This window comes from Haplochromis burtoni, unplaced genomic scaffold, assembly GCF_018398535.1.
Source record: "Haplochromis burtoni strain Fernald_Lab_line unplaced genomic scaffold, NCSU_Asbu1 Contig_133, whole genome shotgun sequence".
Lineage (NCBI taxonomy): Eukaryota > Metazoa > Chordata > Actinopteri > Cichliformes > Cichlidae > Haplochromis > Haplochromis burtoni.
Genome location: NW_024582494.1, coordinates 252136 through 275651, shown reverse-complemented (window position 1 = coordinate 275651; position 23516 = coordinate 252136). Strand labels below are relative to the sequence as shown.

Sequence of the window (23516 nt, the reverse complement as noted above, 5' to 3'; positions counted from 1 at the left end):
ACAATCACTTTATCATCATTATTTTTAAAGTATATTTTTAGCTGATATTTCTTTCTCTGTTTTTGCCCGGAAATCAACAGGAAACAGGCTGAGATCAAACCAGCTGCAAATCCAGCTGTGGCCTGGAGATGTTACCTGAGGTGTACAGAAGGACGGTGAAATGAGCGGTGCATGTGCATCAGCACTAAGAGTTGGAAGCTGCGTGTCATTTAGGTAGTAGTTGGTAGCCTGCAGCAGTTAACTGCCTGATTGTGGATGCTGTCTCGTACCTCATTTCTTCATATCGCTGGTCCCTTCGTTCTGAAGGTGTCGGGTTTCTGTTCATCGCTGTAAGACAGGAAGCAGAGGGAGGGAGATATCAGACAGGGATGACTAACTGCTCATTGGTTCTAACAGGACACTTTCACGTGTGAGCCAACCTGTTTGTCACAGTGGCGCAAAACTGCAATGACAAGTTGTTCAGCACGTTTAACGGTGGGATCTCACTGGAGCTGACAAAAATAATTAAGAAATGAGAAAAAGACTTACCAAAGGGAGCCTGCTGAGATGTTTCATGCTGCTGTAGCCTGGTTTGTAATATAGTCATCGTAGAAAAACAAATGAAATAATTAAAAGCACACCCTTTGGCAGTTTCTTTTATTATATCTTTATTGAAAAAAGGACTTGTTACAATAAAGTGCATTGATATTATTTAGTCCTTTTGTTTTACATTCAGTAACGAAAAGTGAACTCGGTGGCTTGACAGTGTATACATAATGCAGCATGTTTAACTTATTTACATAAAGTACATTCAATACATATTATGGAGGGTCGACCTGACATTGTACAATACATGGGAGATACACCAATTCAGGGCTGGTCTCACCTAAATTCAGGGCGGATGGGGGACACAGAGCTAATCCATTATTCCATATTTTGTAGAATTGGTCTTTTAGAGTTTTTAAAAAGAATGTCAATGTTTCCATTTTCCATATTTCAAAAACCGCATCAAACCAATCCTCAAGTGTTGGCGGAGTTGGATTTGCCACTTTCTGGTTATTGATTTTTTGCTTGCCGCTAATAGGGCTTGTAAGAGCTTTGTGTCCGGACCAAGCCAGCAACCAGGCCCAAGTACAAATTTACAAAATTAATATCAAATTTTATCTTAAAAACCTTAAAAACCTGGGATATTGCAATGTTTGTTAAAATAATCCCGCATTTGAAGAAACCTGAAGAAATCTACTTGTCTTAGGCCATTTCTTATTTGTAAAGATTGGAAACTCTGTAGTGTCCATTTATGTGTGAAGGGATGTTGTTGGGCCACTCTCTATCCAGGACTGAAATCTTTTATCACTTTCATTTGGTTTAAAATCTGTGTCATAAGCACACCATCTAAATTCTTTTAGTATTCGTTCACTACCACATATTTTAATCAATTTATTCCATATTTCTAGAGTGTGGCTTATCCATGTTCCTTTACCTTCTAAACCGTCTGCCAATTTTTTTTATCCGCAATTGAGGCTTGTAGTTGAAATTTCCCCTTGTGGGCCTGATAAAGGTATATCAAATCAAAAATTTAGGGGTTGTATTGAATTCTATGGATTTCCACTTAGCTTTCAAATTAGGGTTACACCATTGCAGCAGGGGGATGACCTGAGATGCATAATAATAGTATTGTAAACTTGGGAGCACTGCCCCACCTTTTGCCTTGCTTAACTGTAAAATACTAAATTTAATTCTTGGTTTTTCCCCTGCTAAATAAAGCGCGAAATCCATTTGTCCCATTCCCCAAACTGTGTTTGACTTACTTCAACAGGCTAAATAAATAAATTCTAAATAAATAGAGGAGTCTTGGGAGTACGTTCATTTTCACTGCTGATATCCTTGAATTTAAATTTAAGAATCAATCAATCTGAATCGGATTTTATGGCCTGTGACAAGGGACCATAATTTACTTGTGATAGATTAGAAATATTCTTAGTTAGAATTATTCCCAAGTATTCAAGTGTTTCAGCTTCCCAATTTATATTATAATTATCTCGTAAATTGTTAAATGCTGTATAGTTTAGTGTCATTACCTGTGTACCTGTGTTTTGTTTAGCTTATAACCAGACACTTCTCCAAAGTCGGATAGAGAGGACATCAACTCCTCAAATGATTCTTCAGGTTCCCTCAAAAAGACTAAGACATCATCTGCAAACATTGCAACTTTTTGTTCTTCACCGGCGGTACCTTTAATTTTAGTATTGTTTCTTATAAACTGACCAAGAGGCTCAATATAGAGTGCAAATAAAAGTGGTGAGACCGGACAGCCCTGCCTGGTCCCTCTTTCTAGAGTAAGTGATTCAGATAGATCTCCATTGACTTTCACCCAAGCCCTTGGTTTATCATAGAGGGATTGTATTATTGAGATCAATTTATTGTGAAAACCAAAAGTCTTTAATACCCTGTAAAGAAAAAGCCATCTGACTGAGTCAAAGGCTTTCTCAGCGTCCAGTCCCACCAACACTGCCCATCTCTGTTTATTTGTTCCATAACATGTAGGGAACAATGTTGTCCACTGTTTGCCTGTCGGATGAAACCACACTGATCCAGGTGTATTTTGTAAATTTTTTTGAGTCTCTGTGCCAAAATCGCTGTAAATATTTTATAATCCAAATTTAATACACTAATCGGTCAATAACTGCTACATGCTGTCCTATCTTTACCCTCTTTGGGAATGATGGAGATAACTGGACAGGAGTAGTGGGTTTGGAGAGAGTTCCATGCTTTTAGGATGGAACTCTCTCCAAACATCAATTATCCCCAATTCCTCCATCAATTGATTTGATTTATTTGTAAGAGCATCTGAGCTAATAGATGCTCCAGACACATCTAGTTTAGGGTTCAATCTCATTTTGAAATCACCTCCACAGATTACCAGGCCTTGTGAATTCACCATTAAATCAAATATTTGTTTATATACTGTCCAGTTGCTTCCTGGAGGAATATACACATTTATAAAAGTCATTTCCAGACCTTCAATTTTGCCCGTAATTTTTATAAACCTTCGCTCCCCATCCTGTAGTTCTGATATGTGTTCATAATTAATTGTATTTGAAATAAGTATAGCAACTCCTCTCCTAGGGCCTCCCTTATATGAAGACGAAAATATGTTTTTAAAACCGTGTCTTCTCAGTGTATCATGTTCTGATTGACTCAGGTGGGTCTCCTGGAGGAACCTGTGCCTTTTCCCTTTTTAATTTAGACAAAATCTTACTTCTTTTGACCGGATTTAGAACTTCATTTACATTAAAGGATATTAATTCAATAGGTTCTCCCTGCATTCATACCTTGCAATTCCCCCCTTTCTCCCCCACTTCATATAAGCTGCTGCCTCGTAAACACAGTAAAACAAAAATTGCCACCAACAAAAAATAAATTGTGAAAACTTAACACTCACACGGCCCTCTTACTGACCTGCAGCAAGTCCAAGGGAAAGCCTCCAACCCAAAATGAGTTGCAGGGCCCTCTACTCCTTTGGCCGTTTTTAGAGATTTTACATATGATTAGAAAAATGACCTCGTCCTTGCCAGGATGAACAGCAGCATGGTGTATTTATTGTACAGTGTCACTATTTGTTTAACTGAGGCAAAAACAGAAGCAGTGTGTGAAGAACCAAGTGCATCCCATGATCCACCTTTAGCAGCATGTATGACTTCATTAGTCTTTCACATTGTTGTGGAGGAATTTGGTTTCACTCTTCATTACACCTTTGCTTCATTATCGAGGTTTGTAGGCATTCATTTATGCGCAGCCTCTTAATTTCCCACCGTAGCTTTTTAACCAGATTGTAAGTCGGAAAGATGGCCTCACATTTGACTCGCTGTTACTCAGCGTAACTGTATCCCAAAATATACAGTTGGGTTCATGGTTGGCTCAGTAACTGCAAGGCCCCCAAGTCCTGTGGCTGCTAAACCAGCCAAATCACCTGGGATGACGTGTTTGTACGCTGTGCTGTGCAGCACAGCCAGATCTCTGCACTTTGGTCTCATCTGTCCCAGAAGCATCGTTACAGAAGTCATGTGGTTTGTTTAGATGCAACTTTAGATGCAACTCCTGGTTAATGCGTTTTACTCTCAGCAGTGGCCTTCAGGGACTTACCTGATTCAAGAAGAAAGATTTTGGTGAATTTCCAGGACTCAAAGGAGCTCTTGACTGACGTCACAGCCAGTGACTAGTGCTAATAACAAAAAGCATGGACTTACTGGCAAATGAGGAGGAGCACAAATCAAATTCAACCCAGGCTTGGAGTCTATGCTGTGATGGGCTGAGAGGCCAGGTACACCTTAGAGAGGTGAGCAGTCTATTGCAGGGCTAACACACAGACGCTCAGCCAGTTAACACAACATACATGTCTTTGGACTGTGTGAGGAAGCACTCGCGCCCACATCAGCACCACGGGAAAAGCATCAAACCCCACGGTAAGGCTGACAGTTTCAAACCAGGAGTCTTCTTGTTGTGAGTTATTTTCATGGTGCCAGAGGTTGGTCCCAATAAATTGTTTGGAAATAATAAAGACAATCGTAGACTCTGAATTGATGCAAAGCAACAGTAACAAAATAAACTGACACATTTAAACCTTTGGTGGGGGGGGGGGTCACTAACTGTAACTATAGACTTTCAGCATTTACTTCATCTTTTCACAGTTTTTTAATGTAACTAGTTGCTCCCAAACACAAGACGTGTGAATAGTCATTACAACATCATGAGTTTTACAATCAGCAGTTCCCAGTGTTTCAAATTAGCTGGAAAACTCTGAATGTTGTTCTAATTGTGCTTTTGAAACAGTGCACTAAATCTGCGCTTTAACTGCAGCGTCGTTTGAGGCAGTGATTTGCTTATCTCAGTGCAATGCTGAAAGGTTAGTGTTGATGAAGAGCCACCGAAGGTCAGCAGGATATTAATGTAGTGTGCTAATCTAGAGATTTATTCATACAGCTTTATTACCGAAGATACCAACGGCTGCACTGGAAACTTTGTTACTGACTAATTTATCATATAGCAGAGTGGCCGCTGTCTCAGCTGGAACAGACTTGCTGCTTTCATACAGATGCAGGTACACAACCTTGTTTTCTTTATTATATTCAGGAGAATTCAAAGCCTGCCAAAGTTAGGAATGGTTAGAAATGGACTAAACCTAATTTTTTTAGCCGTTATCTTTCAAGTCTAACAGCTAAAAATTGTTTTTATCATCACTGAAAAGGGAGGTGTCACTTAATTAGCCTTTAGGAAGTGTAAGCTGAGTGCTAACTGGTATGTAGCTAGTCTCCACTTCCATAAACTGCAGTGAATCTCTGTGATATTGCCCATCCAGCAGTTGCAGCTATCATGCATGTGTCATGAATTATTGAAGTGAATCAGTTGCCAGGAGCCTTATTTCATGAAGATGAGCTTCACCTGAAGTCATGGCTGATGGCAGCCTGCTGCAGCTGCTCATCTGGAGCTATGGTGCACAGCGTATGACAGCATAAATATAGAACAGAGGAAAGTTTACAGTAGCTGAAACCTCAAAAGGAAAAGCAAGAATTTCTATCTGACTTTATTCCCATTGAGCATTCAACACTGAATGCTGGGACTGTATCAGCAACTGGAGCTCTATTTCCCCACTCCATCAGGTCCATAGCCTCCATTCCTCAGTTATCCCCTGACTGTAAACAGCTAATCCCATTTAAAGTCAAAAGGGAACTGAGTCCATTCCAAGGTGAGAGGTGAGTACACTAGACCACCATATCAAGGAACTGCCACATCTTTCTTTGAATGCCTAACGTTAACCAGTGAGAACATGATCTTACTGTATGTACAATTTACCAAAAAATACATACTCATGTAGAAAACAAGCGCTTTTCGATGACACTGCAAAGCCCTTTGTAATCCAGTTTCCATTTATACTCAAAACCATTATGGTCTTCTAATTGTACATGTTTTTTCCCAAACTGTTCACCTCTGGCATTACTTGAAGGGGATGCTTAATAAAATCCAAATAAGCAATACTGCTACAGTGACCTTGCCACAGACAGTAAAGTACACCGATAAAAGAGGAGGCACTGAGGGGTCAACGCTGTTTGAAGGCACTCACAGCTCAGTGGGCCAGTGAATGCAACCTGCTTTTATCGGCCATCAGACAACCAGATGCAGCAAACACAGACAGCTGGATTTGCATCCTAGACACCCTAACAATCAGCGGACAGCCGTATCAAAGCGCTGCAGACCTCTTGATCTACTTTTTATGTTCAGCAAGAAAATGCGTTTACTGATACATATAAATAGTTCTCCATGTGATAATTTCTAGTGCAATTAATCTGGAGTAGCTCGGCGGACAAACAAGTGTGTGTTTGCATTTCTGTGTACGCTTCTACTCATCTGAGGGAATATTTGAGAAACATAAATTATAAATCCCATGCCGTGCACAAATAACCGTGGTAATGAAGCTGGCAGAACAACTGGATGCGGTACATATTTAAACAGGCTACTTGCTTTGTGGACATATCATCTGGGCATTAAAGATTCAGACGCAGTGATAGCCCAACGTTAGAGAAGACTGCAGGGTGAGTAGTTTGGAAATGGGAGCATTATCTAGTCAGCAGGGGCCGACGATGCACGCAAGAGACCCGAGCTGCCGGGACAAGACCGACGGGACGGCGAGTGTAAGATTTACTGTGAAGTTTCCACAATAGTTCTGCAAAAAGAACCCAAACTGTTACTGTTGCAGATTTAGAAGGTTAATGATATTCACGTGGAAAAATATAGAACAGCATATGGGATTATTTGTTGCCTTCAAGTTTCAGTGTTTGTCTCCAAAAAACATCTCAATGCTCTCACACTATAAACAGAATCAAACATCCTCGCAGTCACCACAGCGAAAGCCCTGGGTTGGCATTAACTGCAAAAAATTAGAAAGCAAGCTTTTAAAAGAGCTATAACTTCAGACGGCACTTTTTAATCTGTGCAGTTTGTATTTTTTCCTAACTAGTGCCTTTGTTTACCAGGTCGGATGCTTCTCTGCAACATTAGCCTCGCTTGATTCTTATCTTGTCTATGATTTCTAGCTGCAGTTGGAAATAAGGGTATAATTTACCACAGCACAGAATACAGCTAACACGAGGTATTTAATATTCCAGTACGTCATGGTTATCCAAGACCATTTGCTTAATCAAGAAACAAGATCCTTACTGCCAATAAACCATTAAAAGAGTGAGAACTTATCTCCTACTCTACTTACAGCTGGATGTTGAAATGACTGGAAGAAGCTTCACCCGTTTATCTTCAGGACACAGTTAGAAGTTTGGACCTTTTAGTTAAAACATTGACTTTATAAGTTATATTATGTGTCATGGTAAAAATATCACCCGATCCTCTGCAGGGCTTAAAAATGATTAACATACATTCATTCAAACATCAATGAGCTGATGCAGAGTCATAAAGCGTAGGCCCAAATTTCTTCACACACAAAACGAAAACAGAGTTTTATTACTACCATTATTATTATTATCGTAGTAGTACGAGAAACGAGGAAAACGTGCTTAGATCTGCGGATTTTGTGTTATAGTGATATTTGCAGGCTGGCAAAGAGCATTCTTCTAAATATCAGCTTGTTTGATTACCTTAACTAACTCATTAATAATATTTTAAACAGTGCATTTACCAAAACCTCAGCGTGTTCCTGTCTGCTTAGGAACAGCGGCGCCTCAGAGGGAAACATGCTTGTTGGAGTGTAAACTGGTACAAAGCGTCTGCCGCTCTACATCGTTTGACATCATTTGTTTGCTCCATTAGCTTTGTGTCATTCTCCTCTGCAGCTCCGCGGCTCACTGCTAATGATTTGTCCTCCAAAAAGCAGATTAGGAGTTAGTGTGTTAGTTACATTATGTGTAAAATCAAAAGAAATCACATTTTTGCCTGAGATGACCGGACGATGCAAGTAGTTTGTAGCCGTTGGATTAAGAAGTCCAATATTTAGGTTTGTGACGCAGCAGAAAAAACGATTCTCTGAATTTCTAAAATAACACGTCCAGGAAATAGTGCCGTTTTTCTGGTTGCATTCAGGCCAAACCATCAACACCTCTAATAGACTTGTTTGCAAAACCACACTTTCCGATTGCAGGGTGACACTGTGTGAAGGTCGGGCCTCTCCGAAGCAAACAAAGCTGGATGATGACATCACTGCTGCACAGCAAAAACACACACGCATGACAAAGACTGACAAATAGTCAAGGAAGAGCTGCGATTGCTATTTGATCATGACAGGAGGGGCAGAGCTGTGTTGACTGATAGCATCTGTGGCCTGTTGCTATGTAGCAACTGGTCGCCTGGAAATTATTTCTAGAGTAATGAGTTACCGGCTGACGAGTACTTCAGTGGAGATCCAAATGTGTGATTGGATTTATAGGCAATGAGATGGTACACTGCAGGTACGCCTGACAGCGAGTGTCACTGTTTCCTCTAGCGTGAGAGATAAGTTCCTCCTGTACTGGTAATGAACCAGTTAAATAAAACCTTGGTCAGGCCCGTGTGTCCACAACAGGTTCAGCTGCACTAGTTGCCAGGAGCCTTATCTCAGCTTCGGTGTCACCAACTGTGACGTCAGCGAAACAGCTGTCACCAAACAAGTGATATATGGAGTATAATGGACATTTTAATTTTTAATCACCACATTTCTCAGGTGAAAAATAGGTCGAGCCCTGCTAATAATGGGATCATCAAATGTGCCAGCTGCATTTGATCTCGCCATCCATTCGCATTATTTCAGTCACTCCTTAATTTACAGGGATTCTGGATATCAATCCAATCCGACATATTTCCGTGAATTTCTGAGACTCAGTTTGGTGTTTATTTTATTAAAAGTCTGCATTGGAGCAGGCTGCGGTTTTATGAGAATAAAATCTATATAACACTTTTGTATAATTGCAAATTACCAAAAGCTCTCATGTTGCCCAGAATTTCATGCTCGGTGTTGAAACTGTGTTTCAATCCCAGTCAAATTCTTATCAAACCGAATCTGTTTAAGTCATTTGTCTCACCATCTGTGGTCCAGGTAAAGACTTAACTATGGTTTGGGGTGAATACATGAATTCAAATGACGCACTTCCAATATCCTTTTATACTTTTAATAGCTTTGTGGGCAATGATCGTCAAAAGAATATCAGAAATAATTATCATTGAGTACTTATGGCCATACGTTAAAGTTACAGCTGAACAAAAAAAAGAGTTTTTACCTGATGATGGTGTTAATTAATACCTGAATCATCAAGCTATATTCTCCACACTAAGTGGATAATTCCAAAAAGCTGTGACCAAAAACCGCCCCGCCGGTGACGCCCAATGAGTTAGAGGATCTGCATGGTGATTCAAATTTAGTCAGAGGGTCCAAAGCGGTTGGTCTGCTTAGAATGAGCCGAGATGTCTGTTGGCAAAAAGCAAAGCAGTGACGTCATGATTATACCAGAAATCAGTCAGTGTTCAAAAGACTTTGTTTGTTTTTGGGGGGTGAGATGCACCATGGTCGAATTCACCTGTGTGAACACTGAAGCATGTATATGTGTCACTGACATGAAACTTGGTTTACGCTTTTATTCCCACTTTCCAACATTCTCAGTCCGTACGTCTCATTAAAAAATCACAGCAGTACTGCTCAGTATTTATTATAATTCTTCTTTAGCTGTGTTTTGTAGCTGGTAATTATCCAAAGCAGATAAAACAATTCATTTTCAATTTGACTGAAATAAGTGGCCAGCCAAAGAGCAGTAATTCCCTTCTTGTTAATAATATTTTCACCGTTTCTGTTAATCTAAACATAGATTTAAAGGCCAGCACGTGCACATGTGAGCGCCATTATGAAATATATAACAATATGACTCCTCGATAAAACACTACAATCTGTGATCATATATCGATTTTTAAAAATAGGTCTGTGTACGTTTGGTAAACAATAAAGACCCAGGATGTAATAATCGTGCTTTCTTGACTTTAGACTAGATTTTTTTAATGTAGTGAAGCATGAACAATAAGATAAATGTGTTGGTGTTGTTGCACAGCAAATTACAGCGAGAGCTTCTGAACAGCAACAACTTACACCTTTATTAAAGGACAGTGTGTTAATAATTACAGATGTGTTTGGTTTGATGTCCACACAAGCCTCTGCTGCCCTCAAAAGATCCTGGGCCGTTTCACAAAGACAGTTAATTCCAGTTCTTTTGGGTGATGTTCAGATACAGCAGAGCTTCAACAACATTTCCAGGGAAACAGGATGTAATGATTAGACCGTGCTCAGCGCCTCCAATCACGGGAGTTTCCAGGGTTTTTAAAATTTGCTGACATGAAGGGGATCAGGAGAAAGGTGGGAGAGGAGAAAGGTGGGAGGGGAGGCAAAAATCAGAACTAAAATTAAACTACAAAGTACACTATTTGCATCTAAAATATAGTGGAAATGTGGCATTACATAGAAATACTTTACATTCAATACGTGAGTAAATGCACTAACTTGTTACTCTGTTCCTATACATCAGGGGTGTCAAACATAAGGCCCTGGGGCCAGAATTGGCCTGGCAAAGACTCCAATCCCTCCAACCGGATGGCACTGGAAAACTTTATGTTCATAAGTTTTATAACATTTCCCACTGATAAAGATCTCCCCCATGGCTTCTGATATTACACTGAAATAATTATTTAAACATTCATAGACTAACGCAAAGGACCATTTCTTTGGCCCATCCCACTTAAGATCAAAGTGGTACGTGGTCCGTGCTATAAAATAATTTTGACATCCATGCTGTACGTGCTCTCATTCATTGGGTATTGTAAGATTAACAGTACTTTACTTTTTGCCTCCAAATGTGAGGACACATTAGAGCTGTGGCCTTCAGGTTGTTGGTGCTCATGCAGCGGCAACCCCTGAACCAGATGGTGTACACCAGGGGTAAAAAGAGCCATCAGGCTGTAGAGGAGTCTTTTTCACTCGGTCAGCTTGTGGGACTCTGCAGGCAGCTGACCAGCAGGCCAAGCGGGCTGTGGCTTCAATGGTTGTCAAAGCAAAAACTCAGGCGTAGGAGGAGTTCAGCGAGGTCGTGGAGCTACACTTTGGGTCAGCCTTGAAGAGATTCCAGCAGACTGTCAGACAACTCAGGAGGGGGAAGCAGCTTTCAGCCCACACGATGTACAGTGGGGATATTGTTCTGCTTATCTCAACTGAGAATATAGTCAGGGGGTGGAAGGAATAATTTAAGAATCCCTCTGCCTTTTACATAAATTATCTCTTGACAGGCAGATACACAAAAAGATGGGCATGCTTTACTGCTTTGATATGTGACTCGATTACTTTGCTAAGGTTTCTCAAGCTGCATCTTGAAGCAAAGCATGTCTTTGAGGGCTCTGCTCAGCTACATGTTCAGTGTGAGTGCTTATATCACCAGATGTCCAGATGGTGGTGCACTCCACATCAGTAATCCTTTGCTACACGTCTGCAAAGTAAGGTAAAGTATTGATTAAACTGCTAAAAAAATATATCTCTGTGTATCAAAACTGAATGTTAGGAATTGTTTTCCAAAATAATCCTTTCATGCATCCCAATAGCTTCGGTGTAAATGTGTGGCTCACTGGATATACGAAGAAGTCTCCTTCACTCTCAGTCTGCACCCAACAAGCTGTGTGACTCCACTGAGGGGGACACAGTACCAGCTGACACTGGCAAAGTGTGTTTACTTTGCAGGAAAGGAAGAATAGAGGAAAATGTTTTGCTATTAGGTGCAGAACACAAAGCGGCCCTGCTCCAATCCTTCGTGTCGAGATGCTATCAGGAAATTGAAAAAGAAATAAACTAAATTTTCACCAGAAGCTGAACTTCTGGATGAAGTGTTGTTGAAATTCTCATAATACATAACTCCCACCCCCACCAAGACATTGTAGACCTACATATGTTTTCATGTAGGTATGAAAACAGGCAAAGTTGCCATTGCCCCGTTAGATCTAATCTGAATCCGTGTTTTTGTTTGTTTGTTTGTTTGTTTGTCATTGATACACTAATCTGGAGCTGTTCCGCTCCTAGTGAGCTATTTTAGAATAAAATAAAAGCTTGCTGTGTATTTGATATTCTGTTATTCAGTTGAAAACATCTGCATACATGCGTGTTTACGTGTGAGATTAAAACACGCGCACTGACAGTAATGTGGGCTATACTTTAAACATATAGATCTCCTACGTTGCTAAGAAACCACATGTCTCCATTGTTTTTGATCACTGAATTGTGGCTTCCACTAATTAAAACGACTGAAAACGGCAACTAATTGGTTCATCGCACGCAGATGTCACGCTCTGTAAGACGCTGTTTCCTCTGCGTGTTTTAACCGTGTCATTCAGCTGCTTTCTCAGCGGGAGGCTTATAAAAGCTTATAAACCGTTTTTAAAATCAATTTGCTCATGACAAAATCCTTCTGCTATAAATTCTTCTTCTACGCCTGTGAACTTTTGAAATTTCCGGAACACAATCTTGAGAGCGAGCGAGCTAGAGCTGTGCACGCGAGTCTCCTCACCGAGCACGTCATCACTGGGGGAGGCACCAGAGGGCTGGGTTAGAGGGAGTAGTCGGGAAACAGGAGAGAGGAGCGCGCTATAAGAAGAGAGAGCCCAGCAGGAGCGTCAAAACATTTAAAGCAAGACCGAAAGGAAAACGCCAGCGCGCTCAGAATGAAGACTTGAATCTCGAGAGAATTTTATTTTTGTTTGTTTGTGTTTTTCATGTAAGGACTATTTCAGGAATCTGCAAGTATTAAAAAACCAGGAAAGAAAAGAAAGTGCCGTCCGGCGTCGCTCTCCGTGTGTGTCAGCGCGTTGAGGTATCCTGGATGAGCGCAAAGTGTCAGCTTCAGCACCCGAGGAGAGGACAGCTCCGCTCTGTCTGCTCCTTTTTGGACCTCCAGTCCAAAAACTCTCCTTCGGCTTCTGATGTCCACACTTGGAGTTTGACACTGTGCGCCCCATACAAGCCGGGAAGAAGTGTAAAAGGAAGATCCAGTGACGGAGAGAGCCGCGACCGACTGTGTGCTCAATATGTACCAGGGGCATTTACAGGTAAGGAGGCAGGATGTGCACGTCTCAATTAAGATGGAAAACGAAATGTTGCAGTTGTGATGGAACAAATGAACAAGATTTGGATGCATTTGTAGTTCAAGTTAAGAGCTTTTCTGGGTTTTTTTTTTCATTCCTTGTGGGTTTAGTAATCTCGAGGTACTGCTGTTTCGATGTTGACGCCGTATTTACCTGAGAGACGTCTGCTGATGCGGGCCCTTCAAGTTTTGGGGGGGAATTTGCTCAAAGAGACTGTTAATACGTGAATTTAGTCCAGCACTCGAGTCTGCTACAGCCTTCATTAGCTGCGGTAATCACCGGGGAGACGGAGGGAGTGAAGGGCACTGTGGCGCGCCAACTGCAAGTGCAGGTGCGTGCCAAAGGTAAACAGGAGGCAAACCTCGTCTGTTTAACCAGGCAGCCCGTGACATCGCAACAAATCACTCGCGTGACGTCACGCAATTTGACGTCAATTTTCAGTCAGCTCTTAATAAGAGCCTGAAACTCATCTGAGACGTTAAAACGAGGCGAGCTGACGACGATCAGCTTTCTGACTTCAGCAGAGACCGGAGGGTTACAGTGAGCAGCTTCCAACAGCTGCATGTGTGGCGTGCGGTGCAATCACACGCTGTCACATAAACAGTAACCCCCTCCTCTGCGGTTAATGTTAGCCTCTGCTTTGCTTTATAAACATGGAGTGAAATTTACACGGCTGCTTGACAAAGATACATCCGTTTCCAGACAGCTGATTATGTAATAAAAGACCAGCAGTCCTGAGTCAGTACTCGGGAGCTTTGAAGACCAACATTTAATATTTCATGATATATTACTCAAGCAGCGGTATTCATTGAAAATGCCAACAGTTCTTGCCTGGATGACCACGGACGTGTTTGTTATGGGAGGGTCAGCGGAAAACCTCAGAAACTGGATGATTTTTTTAAAAGGAGAAAATCACGTGTTTTGAATCAAAGTTTTCTCTGTTACATTCATGTTTCAGTTGTCAGACACTTTCTGTGTTTTTCATCACATGCACGCAAGTCATTACACTCTGTGCCATGTTTAGATCACAGTTGTAACAAAACACTGTGCTTTCTAAGAGATTATACGGAAGTTATTTAGCAGCAGTGAGTAATGGGAATATTTTTGCTTTGACATCCGCTTGTGTAAGGGATACATTTATTTTTTCCATCCCTTTCTCCTTGAAGTAAAGTGTTTGCTTCTGAGAGAGCATATGAAATCTGAGCTATCTAAATCGGTAACACTATCAGACTCTTGTCGGAGAGACACTGGAACTGATAGCATGGCTTCTTTGGGCATAAAGGAGGACTGTTTTTCCTCGAAGAGAAGAGGCTAATATGCACATTTGTCAGTGCTTTTTTGCAGAAATTAATCAACGTGGAACACTTTTAGAGTTGTTCGCTCTTCATAACGGTTTAAATTGTATCACACACAGTCAGTAAAACATGAAATGCATGTCCGTTATGTTTGCATTTTCACTTTTGCATCAAGCATTTCACAGGCCTAATGTGACCTCCAAATTGATGCTGGAGGTGGAAATCACTGGGCGTAATGGGTCGCCGGAATTTCAAGTGAAGCTCACACTGCACACACTTTGTGATGCATTACTGGTGCAGCATCCGTCAGTCAGAGCTATCAGATTTCCTATCCCAAAGTAGCTACACTTGTAAGTCCTCCTTTATTACACAATTGTCAGTCAGCACGATTTGTCAGCTTATGAATGTTGCAGCTCAGGAGGCAGCTGGCTGGGGAGCGAGATAAGAATGTCCAGTTTTCATCTTACCATTTCTTATTTGATAACCTTCTCCTTTCCCTGCAACCTGGATAAGCGGAGCATGTGCGGGCCAGTGTGCAGTTTAATCCAAGGCTTTCTGTATTTCCATAAACACATTTTGCATAAGTGCAGGGGATATTCACACAATGAAACATTATTGGATGAATCAAATATTTTGGCCTGTGCATGGTCTCATGATTGATGCCAAGTGTTGGTTGGCTGTTGAGGATTGTGGTCTGCAGAGAGCTGCTAGCAGAAATACAATGCTGGACTTGTGTCTGCTATTTTTTTTCCAGTTATTCTTTTTCCCCTAAATGAACCCTAAACACATGGGTAATGATAACACCCAGCATCCAGGCAGTTACAAATGTGTCTTTGCGTGTTATGGTATAAAACGTGACATCGAGAAACGTTTTACCTTTAAGAGAAGGGTAAACCAAAGGTGTGTAACAGCTGCTCATCTTTATCAAAAAGCTACAAAACATACTGTTTCTGTTACTTCCCTGCATATTTCACTTGTATACAGTAGTACATTTATTAAAGTTTAAGATTTAGTACACCCATTCTTCATCAAACTACATGAGAACATTTCAATTTATACACTGCAATCGCTGAATTGGCTTTAGCTGCTTTGGTATTCGTGTTTACAGTATATCCAATTAGTGCGTGTACTGTGTGTATAAAACATACTGGCTTAATGGAAGCGACGCTCCAAGGCCTTTAGATGTTTGCTCTGTTAAGCGCAACATGATTACGTAATTTGATTACCATTTTTCAAGGCCCTCGGGGAGCATCTCAGATGGATGCTTTCGCTGATCAGAAGTAGATCAAGTCTCTTAAGATCACAGTCATTCACATCAATATTGTATTAGACGTGTACTAGATTTACTCATACAGTTTGCTGTCTTGGGTGAAAGCTTCTTAGTTTGCATTTCATTTCCTTGTTTTTTATTTGTCACAGCATGGCGCATATCTTTGTATTTTTGGGTTCTTCTCAGTGCAATCAGCCAAAAGCTTTTCTCAGAGCTATATTCATGTATTCAAATGCAAAGAGTATTTAGAGCATTTAAAAGTAGAATGGGAGGCAGAGCCTTCAGTTTTCAGGCCCCTCTTCTGTGGAACCAGCTTCCAGTTTAGATTCAGGAGACAGACACTATCTCTACTTTCAAGATCAGGCTTCAAACTTTCCTTTTTGCTAAAGCATATAGTTAGGGCTGGACCAGGTGACCCTGAATCTTCCCTTAGTTATGCTGCAATAGCTGCTGGGGTTTCCCATGATGCATTGAGTTTTTCCTTTCCAGTCACCATAGACCACAGACCTCTCTGCACTGAATCACACTTGTTATATTGATAACAAGTGTGATTCAGACAGAGATTGCTCTGTCTCTCTTCCACAGCATGTCTTTATCCCGTCTTCCTTCTCTCACCCCATCCCTAACTTTCTTCCTGTTAAAAGGGAGTTTTTCCTTCCCACTGTCGCCAAAGTCCTTGCTCATAGGGGGTCATATGATTGTTGGGTTTATTGTAGGGTCTACCTTACAATATAAAGCACCTTGAGGCGACTGTTGTTGTGATTTGGCGCTTTTTAAATAAAATTGAATTGAGTAAAAATAAATTGTGGTAATCGGATGACCTGTATATCCTATTAAACACAAATATTAGAATATTCAAATATAACTACTCTGAAAATTTAAACAATGCTTAGTGAATAAAACCTTTTGGAGAACTTAAAAATATTAATGAATCAACAGATTCAGAAAAAACAAGGGAGCATACAAGAGCGTCAGGGTATCACAACCCAGCAAGAGAACGTATGCAAGCATGCATGTAACATCCTGAAACACCCTTTCATCGGTCGGAGCTGTGCAATCAATCAGGCTGTACTTCATGTATGTTAAACTCTTAATGTTGTTGTTGTAAGGTTTTTATCAGCGCCTCTCCCACAGCTGTGGCGGTCAGCTTGAGGGACAGCAGAGGACTCCCGGAAGCTTTTTCCACTATTTTAAAGTCTCCTTGATTTAATGAACCATGGTCTTGATTAAGAGCCATTTAATAGGCCTGACTATTTCAGGAGCCAGGATAATGAGTGAAATCAGGTGGCATCTGGCTGGAACAAAAGCTCCACAGACAGTACTGCTCTCCTTGTTGAAAATATGTAGCGGGGCTTGAAACCTGTAGACGTCCTAACTACTGTAACACTTACAAACCATTACATTATGGATGTTCAGGAGATTAGCAGCCCCTCAAACCCTGAACATTTATTATTCACCATTTATTTTTTCTTAAGAGTCTCAGTGGTTGTTAAAATCATGGTCTCTCTCACTGTCTGATGGTATCGGGGCATTCTAACTTTTCAATATATATGAGACTACTGTCTTATAAGGTGGCGAAGTTGGCCATTCAGGAGAGACACAGAGTAGAGTCGTTCGTAGGGACTGAGATGAGATGTTTTGGCTTCTGGATTTCTACTAGCTAAGGTGCTGATGGTATGTCTGCCTGGAAGGAGAACCCAAGGCAGACTCAGGACATGCTCGGGATTATATCTTTTGTCTGGCATGGGAATGCCTGGGTGTCCCAGATGACTTAGAGAAGGTAGGTGGGGAGAGGGAGGTCCGGGCATGTCTGCTTTAAATGTTTCCCCTGCAACCTGGACTCATAGGAGTGGCAGAAGATGAACGGATAGATGGATGGAGGCACTGGGGTCTGAACTTGCGTTTAAACTTCCCTTTTTTTTACTTCCACTTATCAAAACATCAAAACCAACTGCAGTATCTTGTCTATGTACTCCTCTTGTCCCCAGAACATCTCTGATTTTCAGGGCTTAGAGACAGGTCCTCCAGGGACAGCAGATTTTTGGGTCCTGTTTGTTGCTGGGTAGGGACTTCATGAATCCACTTGTGCTAGTGCAAATGGTTTATTGGATTGGTATATGCAGAAATTGGAGGCTGAGTGGTGTCCTCAAGCTGTTCCTGAGCAGTGTTTGCAGCGTAGTGGGGTGCACTGTCTTTCTTGGGGACACAGCTGCTGTTAGGCCAGTGCCATCGCCACCATGTTTTTTTCTTTGCATGTATTGGGTGAAAAGGTTCATTTAAGTGGTGCTACGGGCCTTACGGACTAATTTACATACATTTAGATAGAAGTACTGCTTTGAAGCATTGTCCTGCTGCATATTCTGTGAAGTCATGCACAGCTGTTCTGTGCCATGAACACTAGTTTAACATTTGTAGTATTTAAAAATATAAAAAATACACATTTTCCAAACCAGAGAAGTGCTGACTCGCGCCAAATATGTCTTTATACAGAGAGGAAAAAAATGTCTAATTAACCACAAGATAAACAACCTGAAAGATTTGCCTTCTGCCGCTGCTTTCTAAGGTAGCCTACGTAGCCGACATCCAGCCTTCAGTCACTGGGCTTTTCTCCTTCCCCTGTTTGGGTAGTTAAGGCTGAATAGAGACCCTGAGCAGCTTGTGGAGCTTGTAAAGCGGACTAGACGGAGACTAAGAGGGATTCAAGCATTCATCAGCAGCTGTTGCCTTATAAGCAGATTGAGGAAAAAAGGGATTGTTCTTCTTGCCACGGAGAATGGGAATTTTGTCATGGCTGTGTGCAGGCAGGCAGGGAGAGAGGACCCAAAATGCAGGACTCACAAACGCAGGAACTAAAGGGTGAACCTTAAGCAGATTTATTGATGTGCACAAACTGAACAGAACTGAACTGCGAATACAAAACTAAACTAGCAAGCAGGCAGGTAGGCAAACTGAACACACAGGGGAGATATGAAGGTACGACGCGACAACGAGCAGGGGAAGACGCTAAATACAAGAGGTGAACAGAGCTAAGAGGAAACAGCTGGGAGACACGGCTGATGCTGATTACACTGACGAGACAGGGAGAGCACAAAGCTGAACGCAAAGACATAAGGCACAGACCTACAAAGTAAAACAGGAAGTACACGACAGACAGAGAGATCCAGACGAGACACAGAACTTAACAGACGCAGAAAGCAGATAAAATAACACCGTGGACAGACAGAAGGAAGAGACAGAGACCGGGAGACCAAATAACAAAACCTAAAAACAAGAACTCAGGAAGTGCTACCAAAACTAGGAAGCTGAAATACTAGGACAGAACCAAAACAGACAGTCATACTTTGTAATAAAATCAAAAGGAAAAGTACAAAAGCAAAAACACTGGGTCACTGGCCCAGGACCGTGACAAATTTTGTTATTCACTGTCATCTGTCCTTTCTTTGAACACCCGCCCATTCATGAAACAGAATAATCAAAAAAGGAGGAAAAAAGGACATTAAGTCCAGATGTGGGTGTGAATGATGTGACAAGAGGTTGGGCTGAGGAGAGCGGACGGAGGGTCTGCATCATGACCCTCAGAAAAAGGGTCATGATGCAGTCATGTCACATTTTACTGAATATTCATCTCTTTCCTGTTAAATCCAGGCTCCAGTCTGTCCTTTGGAATCACAATTTTCCTGAATAACCACCTGCTCTCTGACTGGGATGACTTGGAGGATTCATATCTTCCTGGATCCTAGTCATTCATAGGCGCACAATTCATTAGTGCCCAGCTTTAACAGAAGGAAGCTGTGGTATATGTGCAGTATGTTTATATCATTCACACCTTAAGAGTACATTTCTATAGACCGTGGCTCAAAATGTGGACTGCTCAGCGTTTTGATGACTCTTTTAAAACCGCTGGACTCGGTTGCTATTTTACAGTTTTTTGCAGACAGGAGCTTCTCTACACCAAAGCAGTGCAGCAGCTCACAGAGTAGCAGAGCAATTAGGCTGACTGTCTTAGCTAGTGACACACACAAAATCACCCTCACCAAATGTTAGCACAACTTTGCAAGCTTTCTCAAACGGGAAGCCTGTAACCGAGAGAGGATGCAATCGACGTAAGGAACCCGGCTTCACAGCTCTACACCATCATCTCTGTTCGCTGATTTCCTCCGGGTGTCTTTCTGCCTCAAGTCTGTTAACACGGCAGCCCTCCCAACCCCACGCCGAGAGTCCCCTGAGCTACTGTACAGAGCCACATTTTTCCTCCCACAAAAGTAGGACAAGCCTCAGCATCTTTGTCACTGGAAGCGGAGGGGCTGTGCAGAAGAACGGGTAGCCCATCCATCTCTTTCACCCGACCCATTCATAACAGCCATTCTCCAACTGGGAATTAATTTGCTCCAGAAACCAGACATACGAGGGCCTGAGTGCGGAGAGCGCATGTGTTTGGGCCTCCAGGGATATATAGGAGGTGTCATGGATGAGAGCTGTTGGTAAACAAATACGCAGGTTCACTGTGCCAGATGTGAGCATCACCTCCACGGGGCTTCCCACTGATAAGTTAGTTTGGCCCCTCCTCTGTAAATTCACCAGATAGATTTACTGCATGCATGTATAGCGCTTTATCTACTGCCACTGGTCTAAATATATTAACATATATCATTTTCAAAAGACATTTCTTTCAGCAATTTATTGTCAATAATAATTTTGAAAAATGGCTCTGAGAGTTTACCAGAGACAAAAGTGAAGACTTTAAAACTGATAGTTTCACCTACATGAAGCAGTCAAGAGGTAGAAATGTGTATTTAAGATCTTTAGTAGTGCAAAATGTGCCAGTCTTCAAAAACATAGTTCTCGCCCACATTTAGTTCAGCTCGTGTGAACACATGATTAGCTGCTTTTGGTTGCCCAGCCTGTCACTTCAACTCAAGCTAAGGCCCCAACTCTGCATCCTGTTTTTGCTCTGAGATTATTTCTGCCATTTTGGGGCTTCTTTCGAGATTTTGGTCTGTTCTTCATTAGCCGTGTGTTTTGCAACAAAAGAAATGACGCTTTCATGCAGTGAGCATTGTCCTAATTGTATCCCAACCACTCGCCTCTTTACTTTGTTTATGTAAATGACAAAAGTAATCCCACCGGTGTAATTTGAGCTCACATCTTTCAGTCACTTTGGTAATGGATGGACAGGCAAGCTTGAAAGTGCCAACATTAAAGGAAAGATGCAACATGTAAGCGTTAGCGCCGCACAGACATGATTTGACTGGCCAAACTGGTTCTTCTGTGCTTGAAACATTATCACAGCTTAATAAAGTGACGTAACGCCGTTTCTAACAAAATCAGTTTCAAATTCATTTATTTGTTTCCCGCAGCCTAATATCTCCCATTTATGGCATACAAGTAACTTTTTAACGTCTCGTGAGTAGAAACAGACGGCGAGAGAGAGAGAGAGGGGCCACAGGAAACTGCAAATAGTCGGGTCTATCCGAAGGTTGTTGCTCCATGGGGAACACTTGAAATCCCGCTCTCAAATTCACCGTCCCTGCTGTTTTAATGTGAGAATCTGTTTTTGTGCCCCGAGCAAGAGATACTCATCTTTTGATTTGCTGACTCCCAGCTTCCTGCCTTCTGTATTTGAACCTAGACTAGCAACTTCACCATCAGTGCTCAGCCTTATACAATGGCTCTTCCTCTGTGAACCAGTAATCTTGTCAGATAATTGCAGGAGAACACTCCACATAAACCAAAGTCTGCAAATTATCACATCAATTAGTATGTACCCACAAACACCAATTACATCCCTCTCATGATCACCACTAATGACAATTTGAGCACTCTGTCGCAGCCCTGTACTTACAACCAAGTGCTACCCAGCAGTTTACAGCTGTGAGAAGCAAGCTGTTTGTAGAGACGCCAAAATAATGAAACTCTGAACTAAAGCTGCTCTAATTTCCTTTAATTTTAAGAAGCTTTGCCACATGAAACACATTTGTCAAAGCTCTCCTGTGTAAGGCTGTAGTGAAAAAGGAGCCTTTGATGTTATTTGTAAATGCGGAGTGAAGGATGAAGTGTGGAGGATAATGATACTGTAGCTGAAAAATGTGTCAATTAAACACTTTGTGCAAAGATATGCTGCAGAAATTGTGAGTATGAGATTTGTTTAGGCTTTCTTGATGGATGGATTTACAGCAGCGCCCCTCTACTGTTGTTCACTGAGCTACTTCCAGTGGAGTTCACCTACTCTATGAGTTTCTGTGCAAGTCTGTCTGTTGGAAGCAAGCGAGCAAGGAATTGCCTTGCATTTCTATAAATACCTGTGAGACACACAGTTAATGAATTCCCTGGCAGAAGTTCAGAGTTGGGTTACAGAGCAGAGCTTAAAGAGGAGCTGGGTGTACAGCTGGGATGCATGTATGTGCAAGTGTGCGCCAGCTGAGAGGGCTAAAGGCAGGAAAGCATCGCAGCAGAGCAGGACTAACTTCTCACCTGGGGCAGTCCCACATGCCACTCTCCATATGCAAATCATCTCACTCTTGTGCATGTGCAGGTACAAGCTAAGAATATGTGTGTATATTTCTCCAAATGCACATGTGGTACCTGCATGCAGTTGTCTGCATGGATGCATCCATATGCCCTTGAGCATGCATGTTCACACAATTGTAGATAATGAGGCAAGGCACGTTTGTGTGATTCATATTCCTCCACATGACAGGAGCTGCAGCGTGCCAGAGAGGAGGTCAAAAGACCCTGCTCGCATGGCATCTCCCCACACATGCATGGAATGAACAATGCTGTTTGGCAGCTAAATGGGTGATGCTATATTAATACTATCTACACAAAACACCCGCAAGGAAACACCCATGTGGTAAAGGTTCACAGAACCAAAGTCTTTCCTTTAACGGTGTTTGTACATGACCAGACCTGCTGCATCCCAGATAAACATGACTTTTTTAATCTTAGGTTTGGTGAAAAACAACATACTGCATCGCATGCGTAACTGGAACTCATAAGGCCATTACATGGTCACATGTCACTGTTAACATATGACAGATAAAAGCTGTGACTGAAAATGTTCGATGACTAATAAAACTAATACTGAGACATAGTGAATACTGGTGGATAGTATTTTGGGGATTCTGTGGTATTAATACTGTAATAAAGCATCTGAATGATTTGATAAGGACGGTGATGACAAAGGCAATGGTTGAGCTCCAAAGCACCTGGGTCAGAATCACCAACTCTATCAGGATGTCAACAAAATACCTGATTTCTCATTTTGATCAAATGTGGAACATAGAAAAGTGTTACAACGTCATAGTAAAACTGACCTTTGACCTTTGGGATAGAAGTCAGCATCAGTTATTATTTGGTTAAATCAGATGTTTTTGTAACCACTTCATCCTCATGAATTATTTAAAAAAATACAACTAATTTATTCAAATAAGAATTCTTAACACAAAGTGTCGATTCTTGTTTTGAAAACGAGGACTTTAGGAAGCAGCTCAGACAGTCTCAGCGTGTCCCTGGTTTGATTGATTGATTGATTGATTGGTAATTTATTTCAACATGTGAACAATATACAAGTACATTTAGAAAAGAAATAAGAGAGAAAAAAAATACTATACAAATTACATACAAAAAACCATTCTGATTAATTTACACGTTGAAAGGGAGTGGGAAGAAGTATACACTTATTTAATCCCACCCCTTTGCCATAAATTATCAGTGAATATTTAGTCAGCTTCCTTACTGATATAATTTGTAATAAAAATAGTGAACAGATTTCTGATATACTATATACTATAATATCACATCATGAATTTTTTGTTTGTTTGTTTGTTTTTAAATAG

General features: G+C 41.4%; 1 protein-coding gene across 5 annotated transcripts in view; it reads left to right on the top strand.

Annotated features, from left to right (window-relative positions):
* Window positions 1-12608: 12608 nt before the first annotated feature.
* The window catches only part of pex5la (peroxisomal biogenesis factor 5-like a), a 116908-nt gene continuing 106000 nt past the window's right edge, over window positions 12609-23516 (top strand). For 4 of the 5 annotated variants that reach the window (XM_005931001.3, XM_005931000.2, XM_005930999.3 and 1 more), the window contains exon 1: window positions 12938-13080. In XM_005931001.3, coding sequence (XP_005931063.1) covers window positions 13060-13080 — 21 coding nt within the window. In that variant the 5' untranslated portion in view covers window positions 12938-13059. Of the gene's footprint in view, window positions 13081-23516 lie in introns of all 5 variants that reach the window. The other variant, XM_042224269.1, reaches the window with a different exon arrangement.